The 20,823-nt window shown below is 42.4% G+C and overlaps 2 protein-coding genes across 2 annotated transcripts in view; one reads left to right on the top strand and one right to left on the bottom strand.

Moving 5' to 3' along the window:
- Positions 1-2,819: 2,819 nt before the first annotated feature.
- LOC115177378 (trophoblast glycoprotein) lies at positions 2,820-5,134 on the bottom strand. Its single transcript, XM_029738098.1, has one exon. It carries the CDS (start codon positions 4,601-4,603, stop codon positions 3,470-3,472), a length of 1,134 nt encoding a protein of 377 aa, XP_029593958.1. The 5' UTR covers positions 4,604-5,134; the 3' UTR covers positions 2,820-3,469.
- Positions 5,135-9,823: 4,689 nt separating this feature from the next.
- LOC115177374 (inhibitor of Bruton tyrosine kinase) overlaps positions 9,824-20,823 on the top strand; it is a 42,256-nt gene continuing 31,256 nt past the window's right edge. The window contains exons 1-4 of the mRNA XM_029738092.1: positions 9,824-9,987; positions 11,150-12,101; positions 13,723-13,819; positions 16,101-16,225. Coding sequence (XP_029593952.1) covers positions 11,772-12,101; positions 13,723-13,819; positions 16,101-16,225 — 552 coding nt within the window. The 5' untranslated portion in view covers positions 9,824-9,987; positions 11,150-11,771. The remainder of the gene's footprint in view (positions 9,988-11,149; positions 12,102-13,722; positions 13,820-16,100; positions 16,226-20,823) is intronic.

Raw genomic sequence — 20,823 nt, 5'->3', positions numbered from 1 at the left:
GGAGCAATTTCGATTTTGGCCACTAGATGGCAGCAATGTATGCGCAAAGTTTTAGACTGATCCAATGAACCATTGCATTTCTGTTCGAAATTATGCATCAAGACTGCCCAAATGTGTCTAATTTGTTTATTAATAACTTTTCATGTTCAAAACTGTGCACTCTCCTCAAACACTAGCATGGAATTCTTTCACTGTAATAGCTACTGTAAATTGGACAGTGCAGTTATTTGAACAAGAATTTAAGCTTTCTGCCAATATCATATATGTCTATGTCCTGGGAAATTCTCTTGTTACTAACAACCTCATGCTAATTGCATTAGCCTACATTAGCTTAACTGTCCCGAAGAAGTTAGACCAGCTGAGTATCTGGAGCATCAGCATGTGGGTTCGATTACAGGCTCAAAATGACCAGAAACAAAGACCTTTCTTCTGAAACTCATCAGTCTATTCTTGTTCTGAGAAATGATGGCTATTCCATGCGAGAAATTGCCAAGAAACTGAAGATCTCGTACAACACCGTGTACTACTCCCTTCACAGAACAGCGCAAACTGGCTCTAACCAGAATAGAAAGAGCGGGACGCCCCGGTGCACAACTGAGCAAGAGAACAAGTACATTAGAGTGTCTAGTTTGAGAAACAGACACCTCACAAGTCCTCAACTGGCAGCTTCATTAAATAATACCAGCAAAACACCAGTCTCAACGTCGACAGTGAAGAGGCGACTCCGGGAGACTGGCCTTCTAGGCAGAGTTGCAAAGAAAAAGCCATATCTCAGACTGGCCAATAAAAATAAAAGATTAAGATGGGCAAAAGAACACAGACAGTGGACAGAGGAACTCTGCAAAGAAGGCCAGCATCCCGGAGTCGCCTCTTTACTGTTGACGTTGAGAGTGGTGTTTTGCGGGTACTATTTAATGAATCTGCTAGTTTTCAGCTGTGCTAACAATTGCAAAAGGATTTTCTAACGATCAATTAGCCTTTTAAAGTGATAAACTTGGATTAGCTAACATAACGTGCCATTGGGACACAGGAGTGATGGTTTTGCTGATAATGGGCCTCTGTACACCTATGTAGATATTCCATAAATTTTTTTAAATCTGCCGTTTCCAGCTACAATAGTCATTTACAACATTAACAATGTCTACACTGTAATTCTGATCAATTTGATGTTATTTTAATGGACACAAAAAAAAAGTGTTTTTCTTTCAAAACAATCATTTCTAAGTGACGCCAAACTTTTGAACAGTAGTGTGTGTCTCTCTCTCAATGGTGGTTGGCTGGAAACTAATTAAGACGACAAAACAATGAATTCCTGAAAAGGATAGCCTAGCCTCTACTCCGGATGGCATTGTTTGCTTTTAAATAAGCCAATAAGGTTTGGGAAGATTGATTGCAGACATAAGAAATACGTGATAGGCCTACATATTTTAAACTTACCTCCATAAGTCAATCCGGGGTTAAAATGAACCTACTGTGTAATGGTTATAATGCATTATCCTTGTTGGACCCTGCAAACAGACTGTCTTTGTATTGAGAGTGAGGGACAAAGAAACATGGTTAAACACCCACACACTGCATTCATTTGGACAATCTCTATGATCACAAAGCCAGGGAAAAAAAAAAAAACTGCTTACACAAGAGCCACTTTAACATTCAAACACATTGCCCGAAAAGCACACATCACCAGTGACTGAATGAGGGAGGTCTGGGCATTGTTATGGTACGAGGATATGTATAGTTGCTCGGGGCTATGCGAAGGTAGTATTTAGTTGTGCACAGAGACTTAGTGTGTTTCTGTTTGTGCTTGTTAGCTCACACTACCTCCCGGGTGGTCTTCAATGTGCATGGTGAGGTAATGGCCAGGTGTTTTACTCACACGTTCACCAACTCTGCAGTTTCTTTATAATCCAAATTATGAACACTTTTCCTGTAAAATAATGTTCCACATTTGATATTTACTCATACATACTTGACACAAGATAGAAACAGAGCACAGCATTTAGTTAGCAGGAAAGTAAACAGTGCTTGAAAAACAAGATACTTTAACACCACACACCTAAAACACTGCAGATTAAAGCAGAATATGAACTAATTTCCATACCATACTGCCTGTAGAGTGCCCTCCTGGTAAGAACCGTGGGTACTGTGTACCTTCATTAGCATTTGTCAAGAAAGACAACCCTTAACTTTTCCCCTTTGGGCTCACAACGTTGGAATGCTTTGAATGACTGCCATTCCTGTAAATGGTGTAGTTGAACCAAAGAGGATTCGGATAGAAATCCACTGACCATTGGCTATACCTCAAAATAATATTTTTTGGATGGTTCTGGGCTATGCAATCACTTGACTATCGCGCCAGTGATTTCTATCTGAATCCTAGCAGGGATTTAATTGGACAGGAACATTCCGTCACGTCTAGCTTCCCAAATAGAATGGAAGTTACTTAACTTTAATTGGAAAGTATTTCAAATCAATTCATCTTCAAGGTAATTCTGCCACCTTTAAAAGTTCCAGTTAGCCTTTTCTCCCCTCTTAAGTGTAAAATTTGGACAGTCAACAATGGCTGCTGCCTGTAATGTCTCATCTGCACGAGCTGACAGAGAACTTCTTAATGTATAAAAGGTGACATGTAAAGTCTTGCCTGTGTGGTATGGTTGGTGCTGGCTGTGGCAGGATGACCTCTGTCTGCATGCATGTGTTTGAACCTGCAATGAGTGAGTGTGCGCGTCTCCATTTCGTGACCGTGACTCTCTCTGGTGCCCAAATACCTCCACATTCCTCAGTCTCTGGAGTTTAAAGGACCTCAGTCGAGAAAGGAAAACAGCAATGCAAGACATTTTATTCAGCTGTACATCATGAAAAATGTTGATCGTGTCCACCTAACAAGTGCAATACTAGTGAGAGAAAATAGCAAGTGCTTTAATAATTATATTAAAAAGGAATAAATACAACTAAACAAGCATAGCAACACTGTGCAGTGGGAGGAAAGTAGAAACACAAGTGTTTAAAATATAACCAGCAAAAAGGATATAGATATGTATATATAGCCTAGTTACTACCAGTCAAAATAAGTCTGTTTAGTTGGAGTTCTACGTACCATCCTCTTTTGAAGGGAAAATGTTATATTACATATTATTACAGACAGCCCTCTCACAAAGCCCATCTGAGTCATGATTCTCAGTCCATGGAACGTTGATCTACATGAAAAGGTGTAAAAACAAATAATCAGACACTGCATTGCAGGGGCCATGGGCATGCGTGGTGGCAGATTGTGGGTCGTCATGACTGGCTAGTAAGAGTCATGACTGGTGTAGAAGTCTGGACAGTACTATGGGGGGGGGGGGGGGGGGGGGGGTGTTGCAGGCAGGCTGGAGCCCCCCGGAACTACAGAGATGCTCATGCATATCTTGCTCTTGACAAGTCACAATGCCTCAGTCACTGTGGGGCCCTGGCTCACATAGCAGTCCTCTTAAATGTCTGAGTTGAGACTGAGGTTGGCCAACCTGGGGTCCGAGCTGATCTCATACCTGTAATGGTAGCCCTCCATGTGGTCCCTGCACGCGTCCCGAATATTGTATATCCACCGCTTTATCCCCTTCCTGTTGAGGTAGAGGACCAGCAGAAATATCACTCCGATCAAGGCCAGCACCATGCCCAGGAAGACATACGAGGTCTCCAGCACACTTTTCATTTCACCTGAAAAGGTACACTCCAACTCCAAGTCTTCTATCTGGAGCAACGGTAACTGCCGCAGTACCTCAGGGTCAGAACAGGTCATATTCTGCTTGTCTGTGACCTGCTCGGAGCTCTTCAGCCAGCGAACAAGGTCCTCGATATTGCAGTCACAGAGCCAAGGGTTCCCTGCCAGATGCACCTGAAGCCCAGGCTTGAGGCTTAAGTCCATCAGAGTAGTGTTGGGTAGTTCCCTCAGGGCATTGTCCCTCAAGTCTAGCTCACGGAGCGGAGGAACACTCAGCGTTCCGTTCCGGATGAAAATGAGGGAGTTGTTTTGTAGGTTGAGGATGGTGAGGTTGGAGAGGTGGGAGAACATGCCCTCAGGGAGGACAACCAGGTCATTGTTAGACAGGTCTAAGCGAGTAAGTTGAAGGGCTCCGCCACTCCGTAGCAGGCTGAAGAACTCATCCATGGAAGTATGGTTGTAAAAAGCCCTGCTGAGGTTAAGATCCAGCAGTTTGTTGTAATCAGGGAAGGCTTGAGCACTAAAATTCAGAATCCTGTTGTTACTCAAGTCTAGCAGCCTGAGATTTGGCAAGTTGTTGAATACATTGTGCCCCAGCAGCTCCACCTGGTTTCCCGTGAGATACAAGTCTGTTAACTGCTCAAGAGGCACAGGGAAAGACCCAGCTGTGAGATGGGAAATGTTGTTCCCAGTAATAAACAGGGTTTTAGTGTTTGCTGGCAATGATTGCGGAACCATGAATAAGCCCTGGTTCACACATTTTACCGTGGGCGTGAAACAGACGCATTTGTCAGGACAGGCTGAATTTGAAACAAGGACAGCAAAGAAAAACCACAAACGAAGCAGAGTCTTATTTTCCAGGGATTCAAGTTTACAACATAACAATGAGCTCACAAAACGCATTTTTTCACCCGTGGTTCCAATGAATCTGACTGATGAAACAAAGCACAGCGCTTATTACGTGCACAAATGTTTTTCCCCCCTGAGTCAATCCACGTTCTAGTTCCTGTCCTCCACGTGGAAAAGGCTACTTTTCAACCTTTTTCCCCGAAGGAAATAGCTCCACTTCCGATTTAAACTGGGAGGCAACGACTACATTCATTAGCTAAACAGCATCCTCGCAATACATTTTACGCAGAGAAAAGTTTTTGTTGCCAATCAGTCTCTCACCATGATCCTCGTGTTTAGTGGGGATTTCAAATCCGGTTGCAGTTCGTTTTGATCGCACCGTTCTCACTAAAATATATTCGCACACGCTCGAGTCAGCCTTTGAAGTGAAGTGCGTAAACAGCCATTAGATTTCGAGGAGTCCCAATAATGCCCAGAACACACGATACAACAAAAGTATCTGGAGCACACTTGGTCCAACGATACTTCCCTCGAACCAACTGAATACACTCTTCTCCAAGTGGAGTATGCGAAAATTAGTCGTCGGCGGCACAAACCACTGCAAGGGCTATACCATGTTCAATTACAACGGGTGAGCAAGGAAACTTCTGTAAATGAATGTTGTCGTTCAACAAATGAAATATTTGTTATATATCTTTGTTATTGCTCACATTTCTTGTTTCCTTTATTTATTTAAATGTGTATACAATCACAATATGTGCAGTCTCTATTGGGCATTTCACTGTGGTCAAGAAAATGATATGGGTGTGCGCCAAATCAACCGCCGCTTCATAGCTGAAGTAGCTTAGTCTAATCTAATGAAAGGTTTTCGATCCAAAATCAAATACATCATCAACTATACTCAATTACTAGGAAACTGTAAACAAGTATTGCGTATTATTCAACATTGTAGATATCAGGGCCACTCAGCACTAGCGGTTCTGGGGGGGGGGGGGGGGGGGGGGGGCAGTGCCCCTGTGACAACAATTTGGACCCCTTTGTGGCCCCCCAAAATGTGGAGTATGAAATAATTTTTACATAACACATTTTTGCTATCGTTTTTTTTTTACATCCGTTATTAGACAGTGGCAACGATGATGATTATGAACATGGTCTTTTGCCTGCTAATGCAGTGAAGAAAACGATATGACAACAATCACGTCTAATGTAACTGGCACCTCTAACAGTACAACTGGCCCCAGCTTGGCCCCCCCCCCAGTAGAAATGGTCTAGAACCGCCACTGCCACTCAGCCAATGTGCTGGAGAGCTAAGGGAATGCAATTTTAAACCTCAGAAAACAAGAACCCATTAGTCTCAGATTTTATGATTCAATTGAAAGATTATTATCAAATGAAAATCCATCACTTTTGTTGTGTAATGCACTTCCTCACTTAATGTACGCTATTATGTGCTTTTAGAGGGTAATGACAATCGAAAGATAATGTGGGTGGTTTAATGTACTATAAGCCTACTGGGCTGCAATGTTTTGAATAGCCAGCAGTAACATGTAAGCATAGCCATGGGAAGTAGGGGTGCTGATGGTGCTGCAGATAAATAAATACAAAATATATAATATATAATAATATATAATAATTAATAAAATATTACAATATTTTTTGACCCACAAAATTCCCACGGCCGTGTGTTAATTTAGACAGTTATCATTAATTTAGATTAGTTAACAGCCGATATATAATCGTAATTGATTGATGAGGAGCACATTGTCCCCTGGGTCCAGGGCATAACACTGATGAAGTTCTGGGTTGGACAGAAACCAAGCACTGCTGTTAGTGTGAAGAAGGCTGTGTGTGTGTGTGGGTTTGAGAGAGACAGTACATAGGTTTACACAGTAAAATTCATGCTCTTATACATGTAGTTACATTTACGTCATTTAGCAGATACTAAATCCAGAGCGACTTACTGGAGCAATTAGGGTTTAGTGCCTTGATCAATCATGGGCACATCAGCAGATTTTCCACCTAGGGAAAGGGATTCAAACCAGTTAGGCTACCTGCACTGTAATTACTCTTGTAACAACATTCTATTAAATTGTTCATTGATAATAACCTATTAACATAATTTTTAGTCATCCATTGTAATGGTTTTGTAATTACATAAGAGAAACGTATCCCCTTTTAAAATAGCTAAACTGCTGGTCACCAGATCTTCCGGTTCCAAGTCAGAACTTAATCTGGTCCAAATAAAGGAGAGCAGCATAAAAATAGTTTATTTCCAAAACGGTTAGATATCCACCAATTTTTCACATTTGTTTTTTTTCATCAGAAATAAATGCTTATGAGTACCTTTATGTGTGTGTCAAATTTTACTGTTATCAGATTTTTACTTCATAGATTTTAGATGTTTATTAAAATGTGGGTTTTTTTTGTTGCAAAATGCTATATATATCCCATTGTTTAGCTGGATTATAATGCTTGTATACTGTATATTTAACATATAAATTCTATCCATAATAAATGTAGCCTCATGCTATAGTGTTTAGTTGGCCTCGTCCCAAATAGCACTCTATTCGCTGTATTGTACACTACATGTGACCAGAGCCCAGATCTCATATGACTGTTAAATATAGGCCATTTTTTTCATATTTAAGTCACAAATACATTTGTACAGTTCTTTATTAAAAATGTAATTATGTGTCACATTTAACTATGTAAAACTTTGCGGTGCAACTTTTTTTCTGAGAGTGAGGCAGATATACACTACATGTATGTGGACACCTGCTCGTCGAACATCTCATTCCAAAATCATCTGCATTAATATGGAGTTGGTGCCCTGTTTGCTGTTATAACAGCCTCCACTCTTCTGGGAAGGATTTCCACTCGATGTTGGAACATTGCTGCGGGTACTTCCTTCCATTCAGCCACAAGAGCATTAGTGAGGTCGGGCACTGAAGTTAGGCGATTAGGCCTGGCTCGCAGTCGGCATTACAATTCATCCCAAAGGTGTGTGATGGGGTTGAGGTCAGGGCTCTGTGCAGGCCAGTCAAGTTATTCCACACCAATCTCGACTGACCATTTCTGTATGGACCTCGCTTTGTGCACGGGGGCATTGTCATGCTAAAACAGGAAAGGGCCTTTCGCAAACTGTTGCCACAAAGATAGAAGCACAGAATCGTCTAGAATATCATTGTATGCTGTAGCATTTAGATTTCCCTTCACTGGAATTAAGGGGCATAGCCCGAACCTTGAAAAACACCCCCAGATGGTTATTCCTCCTCCACCAAACATTAGGGCAGGTAGCGTTCTCTTAGCATCATCCAAACCCAGATTCGTCCGTTGGACTGCCAGGTGGTGAAGCGTAATTTATCACCCCAGAGAACGCATTTCCACCGCTCCAGAGTCCAATTGCGGCAAGCTTTACAACACTCCAGCGGACGTGGGGCATTAACATGGTGATGTTAGGCTTGTGTGCGGATGCTCGGCCATGTAAACCCATTTCATGAATCTCTTGACGAACAGTTCTTGTGCTGACGTTGCTTTCAGAGGCAGTTTGGAACTCCGTAGTGAGTGTCGCGACCGACATGCTACATGCTTCAGTACTTGACGGTCCCGTTCTGTGAGCGTGTGTGTCCTACCACTTCGCGGCTGAACCGTTGTTGCTCCTAGAAGTTTCCACTTCACAATAACAGCACTTACAGTTAACCAGGGCAGCCTAGCAGGGCAGAAACTTGAGGAACTGACTTGTTGGAAAGCTGGCATCCTATGACGGAGCCACATTCAAAGTCACTGATCTCTTCAGTAACGCCATTCCACTGCCAATGTTTGTCTATAGAGATTGCATGGCTGTGTGCTCAATTTTATACACCTGTCAGCAACGGGTATGGCTGAAATAGCCAAATCCACTAATTTGAATAGTTGTCCACATACTTTTGGGCATGTATTGTAACTTGTTTTGCAACAAAATGTGATTGTTTGTCTCTATGAAATAAAACCATCTAGTGATAGATTTCAAACAAATACATGTCTGTCCTTTAAAAAAAAAAAGTTTATTTATTTAACCAGGCAAGTCAGTTAAGAACAAATTATTATTTACAATGACTGGCTACAGGGGAACAGTGGGTTAACTGCCTTGTTCAGGGACAGAAGGACAGATTTTTATCACATCAGCTCAGGGATTCAAACCAGCAACCTTTTGGTTATTGGCCCAACACTCTAACCACTAGGCTACCTGCCACCCCATTTAGCAACCCCATGCCATGATTAGATTCTGAAAAAACACACCAATCTCCTTCCTACGTTCTTTAAACTTAAAAAGCCTATTTACCAACATTTCTGAAAATTGATAAATAGCGTTTTGCATTGAAACTCTTCTTAACTACACAGGGATAGGTACTGAAGAATAACCTAATGTAAAGTTTTACCAAAGTCTTTCTGGCTGCACGCTTTCCTCATTAGTGGTGGTTTCTAATGACTGGCCTCCTGATCTTAGTCAGTAGCAGAACTGTTTTCCTGGGATTATGCAGGATAATGCTGCTATTGTAGCAAAAAAAGTAAATGTGTGACTAGAGAAGGAAAGATTCATCAATATGTAATCATGTGTCAAGCCCTGGTGTGAACCCAACGTATAACCCTAGCTCTACCCTTGACCCCTTACCTATTCTTAACCCAGCCCACGTGACCAACATTTCAAACTAAGAGACGTGGAGGAGAAATCATTTTTCCTTTTCAGGAACCTTCATGCATTTATTAATTAAAGTCATTATTTATTATTTTCAAGTTGTAAACCCCCCAGGACCAGATATACCAGTGATGAGGAAAAAAACATATTGTGTTGATTAAACAATCGATACATTAATGTAATTAGTCTACCCCCAGCTCATAACTCAGAATAGGTGTCACTTTTCGTTTGTTAAAGGACAGCCTATTTCTCCAAGCAGTGACGTCAATCATCGAGAGGAATTATTTTGACAGTGTGCCAATCATCTGTGACAGGGGGCGCTATCAAAGACCTACATATGTGTCTAGAAGATATGCGTTCTCCCGTGACTGCTGCACATATCGTTGGTCATATTTTTAATGCAAACATTCAGTACATGTGCCGAGTTTACAATTGAAAGTGCTCAATCAACTCCACATTGACAAATGCAACCAGACCTCTGAGGTTTTGATCAGACTTTCGTATGGTAATTCCAATGCCGATTACGATGACACCGTCCAATTGAAAACGGGATTGCAAGATCTCTCAACCAATCAGAAGTCTCCGTGTTACCCAGCCTCCCTCCTTTTTTGGATCCTTACATAACTGCGGAATAGGTTTGTTTTGCCCAAATATCCAGGTTTAATTAGAGCTTTTAGCCATGTATATTTTTGAAACGATGACACAGTGGGTGTGTACCATTGGAGCAAGCTTCATCACCACTCTCGTCTTCATCTAGCGGCAGGTGAGAAAGCGAAATGTGATCGTGGTAATCTATTTTCACTGCAACTCGCTAGCATTGCTAATTTAACTGAGCTTAGCGATGATGTGTCAGTAACATCATTCAGATCTCGATGGTCACATCAGGGTAACAAGCCAACAACACGTATATAACAAGTTTAATTTAGATTCAAGTATTTGAGATTGTCCAATGTGTTCATGGTTTGTAGCTAATTTACAGTTAGCCAAGTTGAAATGCTCGCTAGCTGTCAATGTAGTAGGTAACTAGCCAGGATTTAGAGAAGGAACGCTTCATTCGCTTGTAGGAAACTGTTAAATCATGGCGTAAAAGTTTGGTGTACATGCATATAACTAGTTGCAATACCACTGGATTACATTGTAGCTAGCAGCCCAGTGAGTAAAACAAATGTAGGCCAAATGTCTGGTGCTAGTCTCCTAAGAGACTTAACGTTAGCAACTAGCTAACATAGTTGTCCTAAGTAGCAAGTATGCTAGATGGAAGCAGCAACGACTGTATCCGCTACTGACTTAGCTACGTAGCTAATCAACATATGTTAGCTATGTTAACTACACCGTGGACATTTAATGCACACCATACATCTGACAGACCAATGCATCTTTATTTAAATACCTTTTTTATTATATCTAAAAACACGTTTTTCAATTTCACAACTCCAAGCTGTGCATGTTGTGAAAACAGCCCGTTTCAAACTGTTGCATGTTCCTATTTTGATACCCTTATTTGTTTATTTTCGTGTTACTAAAACTTGTGTGCAGTATTTTTGGCCTGGAGTCAATATGGTTAGCTGGGCTACTATTATAGGCATAGTAGGGTCAAGTCAATTGATCCTTGCTGGCTGTCCCTGGCTATCTGGGGTGCTGAACTGCACTCTGACCTCTGATAACCTTTCAACATAGATTAAACGGTTAAAACCTAGCAAGCCATGTAGCATAGTACAGTTAAAGAGCAAAATTGGTACGTTGGATTTTCCAGAGCATGCATTTGTTCTTGGCACTTTGAATAGGCCTGTTCTGTGGAGTTGTAGACAAACATTTAGTGCATGCCAGGTTTATGTTGTGTAGCTATGAATCCAGTTGTTTTCTCTGCCTTGCATGTACTTCCAGTGTTTTACAACTAATGACTAAGTCCACCCTTTATTCCCCAGGTTCCCAATACAATTATGGCGTTTTGAGAAGGGTTTTGTGTTTTTTGGGGGAAAGGGGGTCTTTCCCCTCAATTTGGATGGACTATTTGAAGGGACTTTCTGGAGGGTTGTTGAACCTGCCTTTTGTAAAATATTGTATATATATTTTTTGAAGTTGGAAAAGGAGAGAATATTTTTTGTAATATATTTGTATCTTGTTTTATATAAGTGTAGAATTTATATATACGTTTATTTATTGAATTCCTGATGCCATTGTTTGTTTCAAACACATTTGGTTGTGTTGAGCTTTGGGTCTACATGGTGAACTAAGATGACCTAAAACAAGGCCATGGGGTTGCTAGGGTGCGGTGGAATCTCAACACAAGCACAATTCTAGCACCCCAAAACAATCTCCCACCTTTTTCTATTTTCTTCAGCGAGCAGCTACTTACAAAACATTATAATTTCAAAATCACATTGACTTGACCTAAAAGCATTATTTTAGGGTTTGTTGTTGTACAGAAGGGTTGCTGTTAAAGTGTTTGTTTTAGAGTTGGGAGTGGGGGGAGCAGGGTCTCCGTGACTGGGTAAGTTTGCCGCTTTAGAGCGGGGAGTTTACTGCAAGGTTTAGAAGTCTCTCAGGATGAGCGTGGTGATGGCAACCCCGGACTGCACGCCAAAATGCCGCTCCATGCGGCATGCAGATGAAGTGGTGGCGGCGCTGACGCGGGGTTCAGAGGGGCGACTGCGGGCCTTCCTCAACGCCCACTGCCACAACGCGGCCACACTGAGGGACGCCTTCGGTCGCACGGCCCTGCACCTGGCCGCCTCACTGGGCAAGAGGGCCCTGCTGGAGTGGCTGCTGGAGAGCAAGAGCGCTGACCTCATGGTGAAGGACAAGGAGTCTGGCTGGACCGCCCTGCATCGCAGCATTTTCTACGGACACATCCACTGCCTCATGTCACTCATTAAGGTGAGTCTCCCTCTGTTTCAGGGATTCAGAACTAATGTTTAGATGACTGGGCCTCCTTTGGCCGCTACATACAGTGGCAAGAAAAAGTATGTGAACCCTTGGATTTTATAACTGGTTGACCCTCCTTTGGCAGCAATAACCTCAACCAAATGTTTTCTGTAGTTGCGGATCAGACCTGCACAATGGTCAGGAGGAATTTTGGACAATTCCTCTTCACAAAACTGTTTCGGTTCAGAAATTTTCTTGGGATGTCTGGTGTGAACCGCTCTCTTGAGGTCATGCCACAGCATCTCAATCAGGTTGAGGTCAGTATTTTGTTGTTGATTTTGTTTGTTTTGTGTCGTTGTCCTGTTGCATCACCCAATTCTATTGAGCTTCAATTGGCAGACAGATGGCCTTACATTCATTCTCCTGCAAAATGTCTTGATCAACTTGGGAGTTAATTTTTCCGTTGACGATAGCAAGCTGTCCAGGCCCTGAGGCAGCAAAGCAGCTCCAAATCATGATGCTCCCTCCACCATACTTTACAGTTGGGAAATGGTTCTGATATTGGTGTGCTGTGCTTTTTTTTTTTCTTCTTCTCCACACCGTGTTGTGTGTTCCTTCCAAACAACTCAACTTTTTAGTTTCATTTGGCCATAGAATATTTTGCCAGTAGCGCTGTGGAACATCCAGGTGCTTTTTTGCAAACGTCAGATGTGCAGCAATGTTTGTTTTTGGACAGCAGTGGCTTCTTCCGTGGTGTCCTCCCATGAACACCATTCTTGTTTAGTGTTTTATGTATCGTGGACTCATCAACAGAGATGTTATTATGTTCCAGAGATTTATGTAAGTCTTTAGCTGACACTCTAGGATTCTTCTTAACCTCATTGGGCCTTCTGCGCTGTGCTCTTGCAGTCATCTTTGCAGGACGGCCACTCCTAGGGAGAGTAGCAACAGTGCTGAACTTTCTCCATTTATAGACAATTTGTCTTACTGTGGACTGATGAACATCAAGGCTTTGAGATACTTTTGTAACCCTTTCCAGCTTTATGCAAGTCAATTATTCTTAATCTTAGGTCTTCTGAGATCTCTTTTGTTCGAGGCATGGTTCACATCAGGCAATGCCTCTTGTAAATCGCAAACTCAAATTTTGTCTGTTTTTTACAGGGCAGGGCAGCTCTAACCAACATCTCTAATCTCGTCTCATTGATTGTGCTCCAGGTTAGCTGACTCCTGGCTCCAATTAGCTTTTGGAGAAGTCATTAGCATAGGATTTCACGTACTCTTTCCAACCTATGCTGTGAATGTTTAAATTTTGTATTCAATATAGACAAGACATACAATAATGTGTTATTAGTTTTAGCACATTGTGTTTGCATATTGTTGTGACTTCATTGAAGATCACATTTTAGGACCTATTTATGCAGAAATCCAGGTAATTCCAAAGGGTTCACATAATTTTTCTTGCCACTTTAAATGATTGCTATGTGGAGCAAGACATTTCTATGGCTTCCATTGGCAGTACTTTTGTTCTGTAGCTACTCTATTCTTAACCGCTACATCACTTGCCTACAGCTAGATGTAGTTATAGGGATATAATATACTGGCTCTAGTCTAGAATGGTGCTTCTGTGTTGCAGCATGGTGGCATTCTCTCCACCCAGGATAAGGAGGGCCTCTCTGTCCTGGACTTAAGCATGAAGGACAGACCAGCACACGTGGTGTTTACAAAGACGGGTGAGGATCGCTTACAGTTTCATATCCATCTATCATTTAGACAATGCATGATAAAAAAGTGAAAAGGCAGATGTTTCTTTAAAGCACATAGTCAAGACAGCTGTCAATCGTTGTTGTCTACCTGTAGAAAATAGTGTTGAAGTCTTGGCTAGGGATGCACGATATATCGGTGAACATATCGGAATCGGATGATATTAGCTAAAAATGCCAACATCGGTATCGGCCGATGTCTAGTTTAACGGAGGTGTTAAAAACTGATGTCAAAGGTACCGTGCATACCTATATAACGTAGGTACATGACATTATATTGGCAAGGAAAATTTTTGCGCTACATGTGCAACACATTGTTCCTAACCCAGCCCACACAATGTCTGTTTGGATCGAGCAGTCATTTTGAAAGAGTAAGAACATTTCAGCTAGACAACTCAAAGGCGAAATTCATTAAAGGCAAGATAAAGGAATTCATTACCCTTGACAATCAACCGTTCTATGTCGTGGGTGATGTGGCTTTCGCTGACTGGTTGAGCATCGGTACACACTACCAAGTGCGCTGTTTTTCAATGTTGCCCTACTGGAGTTACACAGTAATAGCATCACTGCTATTAGCTTCACGACATGCATACTATGGAACACCGTTTGGGTCATTGCGTGTCAGAAAAGATACAGTAGCATTGTCAAAGCTATGCAAACACAGGCCACGAACGATGTGTTTACAATACCGCGTTGGTAATAAAGCATCATTTGTTCGACCGCAACTTCTGGGGTATCTAGCTTTAGCTTGGTACCTAGCTAGCACCAATACAACCAGCCTGAAAACAAGGACCAGTAGAACCTGCAGTCATTTTCATTATTCTTAGCAATGATTTAGGAATCCTTGTGAGTAAGTATTAGCTAGGTTGCCACTTGTTGTTCGCCTACTGAAATTGAACTTCAGTTCATGAAAATAAATAGCTAGCCAGCTACTTAACCCTGTTGCCCAAAGCTTACGTTATAAGCAGCCAGCTAGCTTCATCTGGCTAGTGAGGCTCGACCGGACCGGGTTATGTGTTGTGAAGCTAGCCACAATAAAGATTAGGCACAATAGTGGAATTTGCAGTCTGCCTTCAAAATAAGTGTCATTGACAGTGATGCAAATTAAATACAAATAGAATTATGCCATACTTTTATTTTGAAGGCTACCGCAAAGTCCACTATTGTTGCTAATCCTTATTGTGGCTAGCTTCACATAGATGGGTCAGACAACCATTAGTTAAATAAGTCTTATAAATTAGGGTTATTTTAGATGACACCTAGCTAATGTAGTTAGCTAGCTAACTATAGCTACTGAAACAGATGTCGTTATTTGACGTATCTTTTTTGACACGCAAAGACCCAAATGGCATTCTATAAAAATCCTGGTGGAGAATGAAACGACTGAACAAATGAACAACGAAAGGGCACAGCAAGTAAGTGAAAGAAATAGGTTTTGATTATATTTTACTGGTAATGGGGACATGCGTAAATGCCAACAAATTAACTTTTTGGTCAGTGTGGTGTGTGTAACCTTTTATTTAACTAGGCAAGTCAGTTAAGAACAAATTCTTATTTACCATGAGGGCCCGGACGACGCTGGGCCAATTGTGCGCAACCCTATGGGACTCCCAATCACGGCCAGATGTGATACAGCCTGGATTTGAACCAGGGACTGTAGTGAAGCCTCTTGCACTGAGATGCAGTGCCTTAGACCGCTGCTTCCGTATGTGTGTTAACTATTTAACTGTACTAGAATGTTTAAAAGGCCGCTTAAATTTTAAATATCGGGTTTTGTTGGAAAGGAAAATATCGATATCGGCCAAAAATGTAATATCAGTGCATCACTACTTATTATCCCCCAAAGTGGATAGTACCTTTGACTGCATGCACAGTGCATTCAGAGTCGTTCTGTGACTAGCCTCACTACAAACATCATTTATCAGTTTCCCGTACGGCTGGGCGATATCGCCAAAATATCATATTACGGTAGTTGAAAATAATTTGGATGTGATGACTGTATTTGACATTGTTTGTTTTATTTGTTTTTTTATAATAGAAGTTCTACATTTGCTATATGACTGCTAGACCGTCAAATCTAAGTGATTTAAAAAAATAAAAATAAATAATATATATATATTTTTTAAATGGGTCTTTCTCCTTTCTGATTCTGTTTTATACTGTTCAATTCAACCAAAAATGTAATATTGGTGCATCACTAGACTTGGCTGTGACAGACATTGTTTTGTAACTTTTGTTTTCTCGCTCTCAGACCCCACTGAGGTTTATACCTGGGGGAACAACACCAATTTCAGTCTGGGGCACGGGAACCAAGAGAGCAGGCATCACCCGGAGATTGTGGATCTGTTTGCCCGTACCAGGGTTTACGTCAAACAGGTAAACAAACTGACTACTATAGAGATCCAATAACTGTTCTCTTTAATTATTTTCAGTCTACGCTCTGTTCCTTTCCTGTTAAGGGGAGGTGTTCTGCCTCTGTTTGCCATCAGCTATTAGATAGTAACATGAGTCATGATAGGGCTTCCCCACCTTCAACATCCTAGTCTCCTGGGGCCTCCTCCCTCCACATAGACTTGGCCTCAATATATGGCTCACCAGGGGGATCCATCACAACAATGCTTATGTAAACACGGTTGTCCCGTCTGGGTCTCCTGGATAACAGGCATGTCACCCGAGTCCCCCCCCCCCCCCCCCCCCCCCCCCCCGGGATATTCCCTCACAACAGGCTGCTCTCCCGGGAACAATGGGCATGGGTAGAAACTAGAAAACAAAGGTGTTCGTATCAGTTGGAATTGTTCTTATTGGGTGGTTGTCTATGGTATAAGGTGTAAAATCACAGCAATGGTAACTGGCTATTATGTAGCTGTCTCTTAACGATGCTAAAATCACATCAGGATATGACTTTTGAAGTCTGTTTCCCAAACTTTTTTGTGTAGTTACCTTTTAATTGAAGTGCACATGCACCTAGCACTGTTTTAGTTTGCAGTGTGTTTCTGTAGCACACGTGATGGAGTTAGCAAAACAAATGCCCACTGGATTGATGCAAATAATCATGAAATCATTCTACCAGGTGGGCATAGGCTACTTTTAAGTTAACATTTTAATTGAGTATGTTTTTGCGAAAGCTTTTACATCTACCAGGAGACCGTTATCATTAGCATCGTTATATAAACCGCTCAAAAAAAATAAAGGGAACACTTAAACAACACAATGTAACTCCCAAGTCAATCACACTTCTGTGAAATCAAACTGTCCACTTAGGAAGCAACACTGATTGACCATAAATTTCACATGCTGTTGTGCAAATGGAATAGACAACAGGTGGAAATTATAGGCAATTAGCAAGACACCCCCAATAAAGGAGTGGTTCTGCAGGTGGTAACCACAGACCACTTCTCAGTTCCTATGCTTCCTGGCTGATGTTTTGGTCACTTTTGAATGCTGGCGGTGCTTTCACTAGTGGTAGCATGAGACGGAGTCTACAACCCACACAAGTGGCTCAGGTAGTGCAGCTCATCCAGGATGGCACATCAATGCGAGCTGTGGCAAGAAGGTTTGCTGTGTCTGTCAGCGTAGTGTCCAGAGCATGGAGGCGCTACCAGGAGACAGGCCAGTACATCAGGAGACGTGGAGGAGGACGTAGGAGGGCAACAACCCAGCAGCAGGACCGCTACCTCCGCCTTTGTGCAAGGAGGAGCAGGAGGAGCACTGCCAGAGCCCTGCAAAATGACCTCCAGCAGGCCACAAATGTGCATGTGTCTGCTCAAAATGGTCAGAAACAGACTCCATGAGGGGCCGACGTCCACAGGTGGGGGTTGTGCTTACAGCCCAACACCGTGCAGGACGTTTGGCATTTGCCAGAGAACACCAAGATTGGCAAATTCGCCACTGGCGCCCTGTGCTCTTCACAGATGAAAGCAGGTTCACACTGAGCACATGTGACAGTCTGGAGACGCCGTGGAGAACGTTCTGCTGCCTGCAACATCCTTCAGCATGACCGGTTTGGCGGTGGGTCAGTCATGGTGTGGGGTGGCATTTCTTTGGGGGGCCGCACAGCCATCCATGTGCTCGCCAGAGGTAGCCTGACTGCCATTAGGTCCCGAGATGAGATCCTCAGACCCCTTGTGAGACCATATGCTGGTGCGGTTGGCCCTGGGTTCCTCCTAATGCAAGACAATGCTAGACCTCATGTGGCTGGAGTGTGTCAGCAGTTCCTGCAAGAGGAAGGCATTGATGCTATGGATTGGCCCGCCCGTTCCCCAGACCTGAATCCAATTGAGCACATCTGGGACATCATGTCTCGCTCCATCCACCAACGCCACGTTGCACCACAGACTGTCCAGGAGTTGGCGAATGCTTTAGTCCAGGTCTGGGAGGACATCCCTCAGGAGACCATCCGCCACCTCATCAGGAGCATGCCCAGGTGTTGTAGGGAGGTCATACAGGCACGTGGAGGCCACACACACTACTGAGCCTCATTTTGACTTGTTTTAAGGACATTACATCAAAGTTGGATCAGCCTGTAGTGTGGTTTTCCACTTTAATTTTGAGTGTGACTCCAAATCCAGACCTCCATGGGTTGATAAATTGGATTTCCATTGATTATTTTTGTGTGATTTTGTTGTCAGCACATTCAACTATGTAAAGAAAAAAGTATTTAAGATTATTTCATTCATTCAGATCTAGGATGTGTTATTTTAGTGTTCCCTTTATTTTTTTGAGCAGTGTATTTTTTATTTTTTCCTATTCCTTTTTTTTTTTGGTGTGGCGGCAACAATTTGGAGGCAATGCGCCGCTGCTAAATAAATACTGGGGAAACACTGACTGACATCATTGTCCTCCTATCACTATGGATTTGGGGGTTTTAGAAATTGAAATATCAATGGTCATCTCCTTTTGAGTGAGAGGGTGAATGAATGAGAGGAGTAGGACAGGTGCACTGGGCTTGGGTTCTGTGTCTGGCTTTGTCTAGCCCAGCCCTGCATGGTTAAACCCATGTTGGCCTTATGTGTGGTCCCCTCTACAGTGTCCCTGATGGCCATGTGGAGGCTCACCTGTGTTACTGTCAGTCTCTTTCTTTAGTACAGAGCAGGGTTCCCAAACTTGTGGCCCATTGTTTTATTTGGCCCCCAAGTTTTTGGAGGAAAAAAAATATATGTATTTTCATTGTTGGACATAAGACTGTTAAAAAAAATTGTAATGATTTATGTTTTAGTCAAATATTATCTCTGTTTGGGCTTCTTGCGGTCAATTTGCAGTCAACAAATGATTTGTAATTAGGTTCCGGCCCCTGAACAGCCGCTCAAAAACAAATCGGGCCGCGGCTGAATCTAGTTGACGATCCCTGGTGTTAGGTTCTAATTATCAGCGTAAGAACTCGACGGACACTATGAAAGCTGAATCCAAGTTTATTCTTCCCAAAGGATTGAACAGCTGAACATACAAAAACATGTTTATGATAGTGGTGGTATATGTACCCCAATTTGGGGTGGAGTCTCCTCCTTCTCTCCAAACACTACATCTCTGTTGCTAGACAGGAAATTAAGTGCAATAAACTGTTCCTTCTCCCTTAACGTGACCTGACCTCAACCTCCTTCATCACTAATCCATGGCTCTCTCCCCATATCAGTGCTGCCACGTGATCGTTTCCCCTGCACTCGGCACATTCCAAGCTTAATTGCACCCATCATATATCTTCCTCCTACAGATAACCATTGGTGTAGACCCATCTGGTGTAGACCCTCTAAACCTAAGCACTCAATATTTCAATATGATACCTGATAATTAACCTTATCCCAAGTTTAGGAGTTAGAACCCAGAATCCATCACTGGTATAGAGGATGCTGAGAGGTATGAGGAAGAAACCTTGTGAGAACTGTGTTTTTTAGGTAATGTTGTAGAGATCTGAGCTAATGTTGTGACGATGTAGACCCTAACTATGGTTAGAACTGTTTTCCAGTGGTTATTTAGACTCTGACAGGAAGGACCTTTTCACAGGGAGCTACAGTGGGGGGAGAAAGTATTTGATCCCCTGCTGATTTTGTACGTTTGCCCACTTACGAAGAAATGATCAGTCTATATTTTTAATGGTAGGTTTATTTGAACAGTGAGAGACAGAATAACAACACAAAAATCCAGAAAAACGCATGTCAAAAATGTTATAAATTGATTTGCATTTTAATGAGGGAAGTAAGTATTTGACCCCTCTGCAAAACATGACTTAGTACTTGGTGGCAAAACCCTTGTTGGCAATCACAGAGGTCAGATGTTTCTTGTAGTTGGCCACCAGGTTTGCACACATCTCATGAGGGATTCTGTCCCACTCCTCTTTGCAGACCTTCTCCAAGTCATTAAGGTTTCAAGGCTGATGTTTGGCAACTCGAACCTTCAGCTACCTCCACAGATTTTCTATGGGATTAAGGTCTGGAGACTGGCTAGGCCACTCCAGGACCTTAATGTGCTTCTTCTTGAGCCACTCGTCTACATTTTATACACATTTACATGACCTGTGCATTTTGATGACCTTTGCTCATCGGGGAGCAGATCCCATTTCAAGACCTCTCAGCGACCTACTGGTACCCCCCACATGGAGGCAGAGCCTTTGTCCTCAGTGCAACCTGCCCACAGTCCAACAGGTGCTAGGGGTTAAATATTTATCCCAGTATGACATGCTTTAATTAAATGAGCCACGGCTGTGGGTATGTGTGTGGGGCTGTCTCGTTATCAATGTGATACATCGGGGAAACATCCCTTTCGCCCTATTGAGTGCTGGAGGGGAGCAATGCATTAGTAATGATGTTTACTTTTCCACTTGTGCCCTGGCCTATAGTACCACCACTATTTGACTTACTACGAGAGGGCTTAGTTTGGCCACGGAAATGGAAAGACACGCACAATCAACAATCAATCAAACGTGCTGCTGTCTTTTTCTTTGAGTTGTTGTGAAGAGAATTTGACAACGGAGCGAAATTGTC

The sequence above is a fragment of the Salmo trutta genome, chromosome 37 (genome assembly GCF_901001165.1).
Source record: "Salmo trutta chromosome 37, fSalTru1.1, whole genome shotgun sequence".
Lineage (NCBI taxonomy): Eukaryota > Metazoa > Chordata > Actinopteri > Salmoniformes > Salmonidae > Salmo > Salmo trutta.
This window is presented reverse-complemented; position numbering and strand designations above follow the sequence as displayed.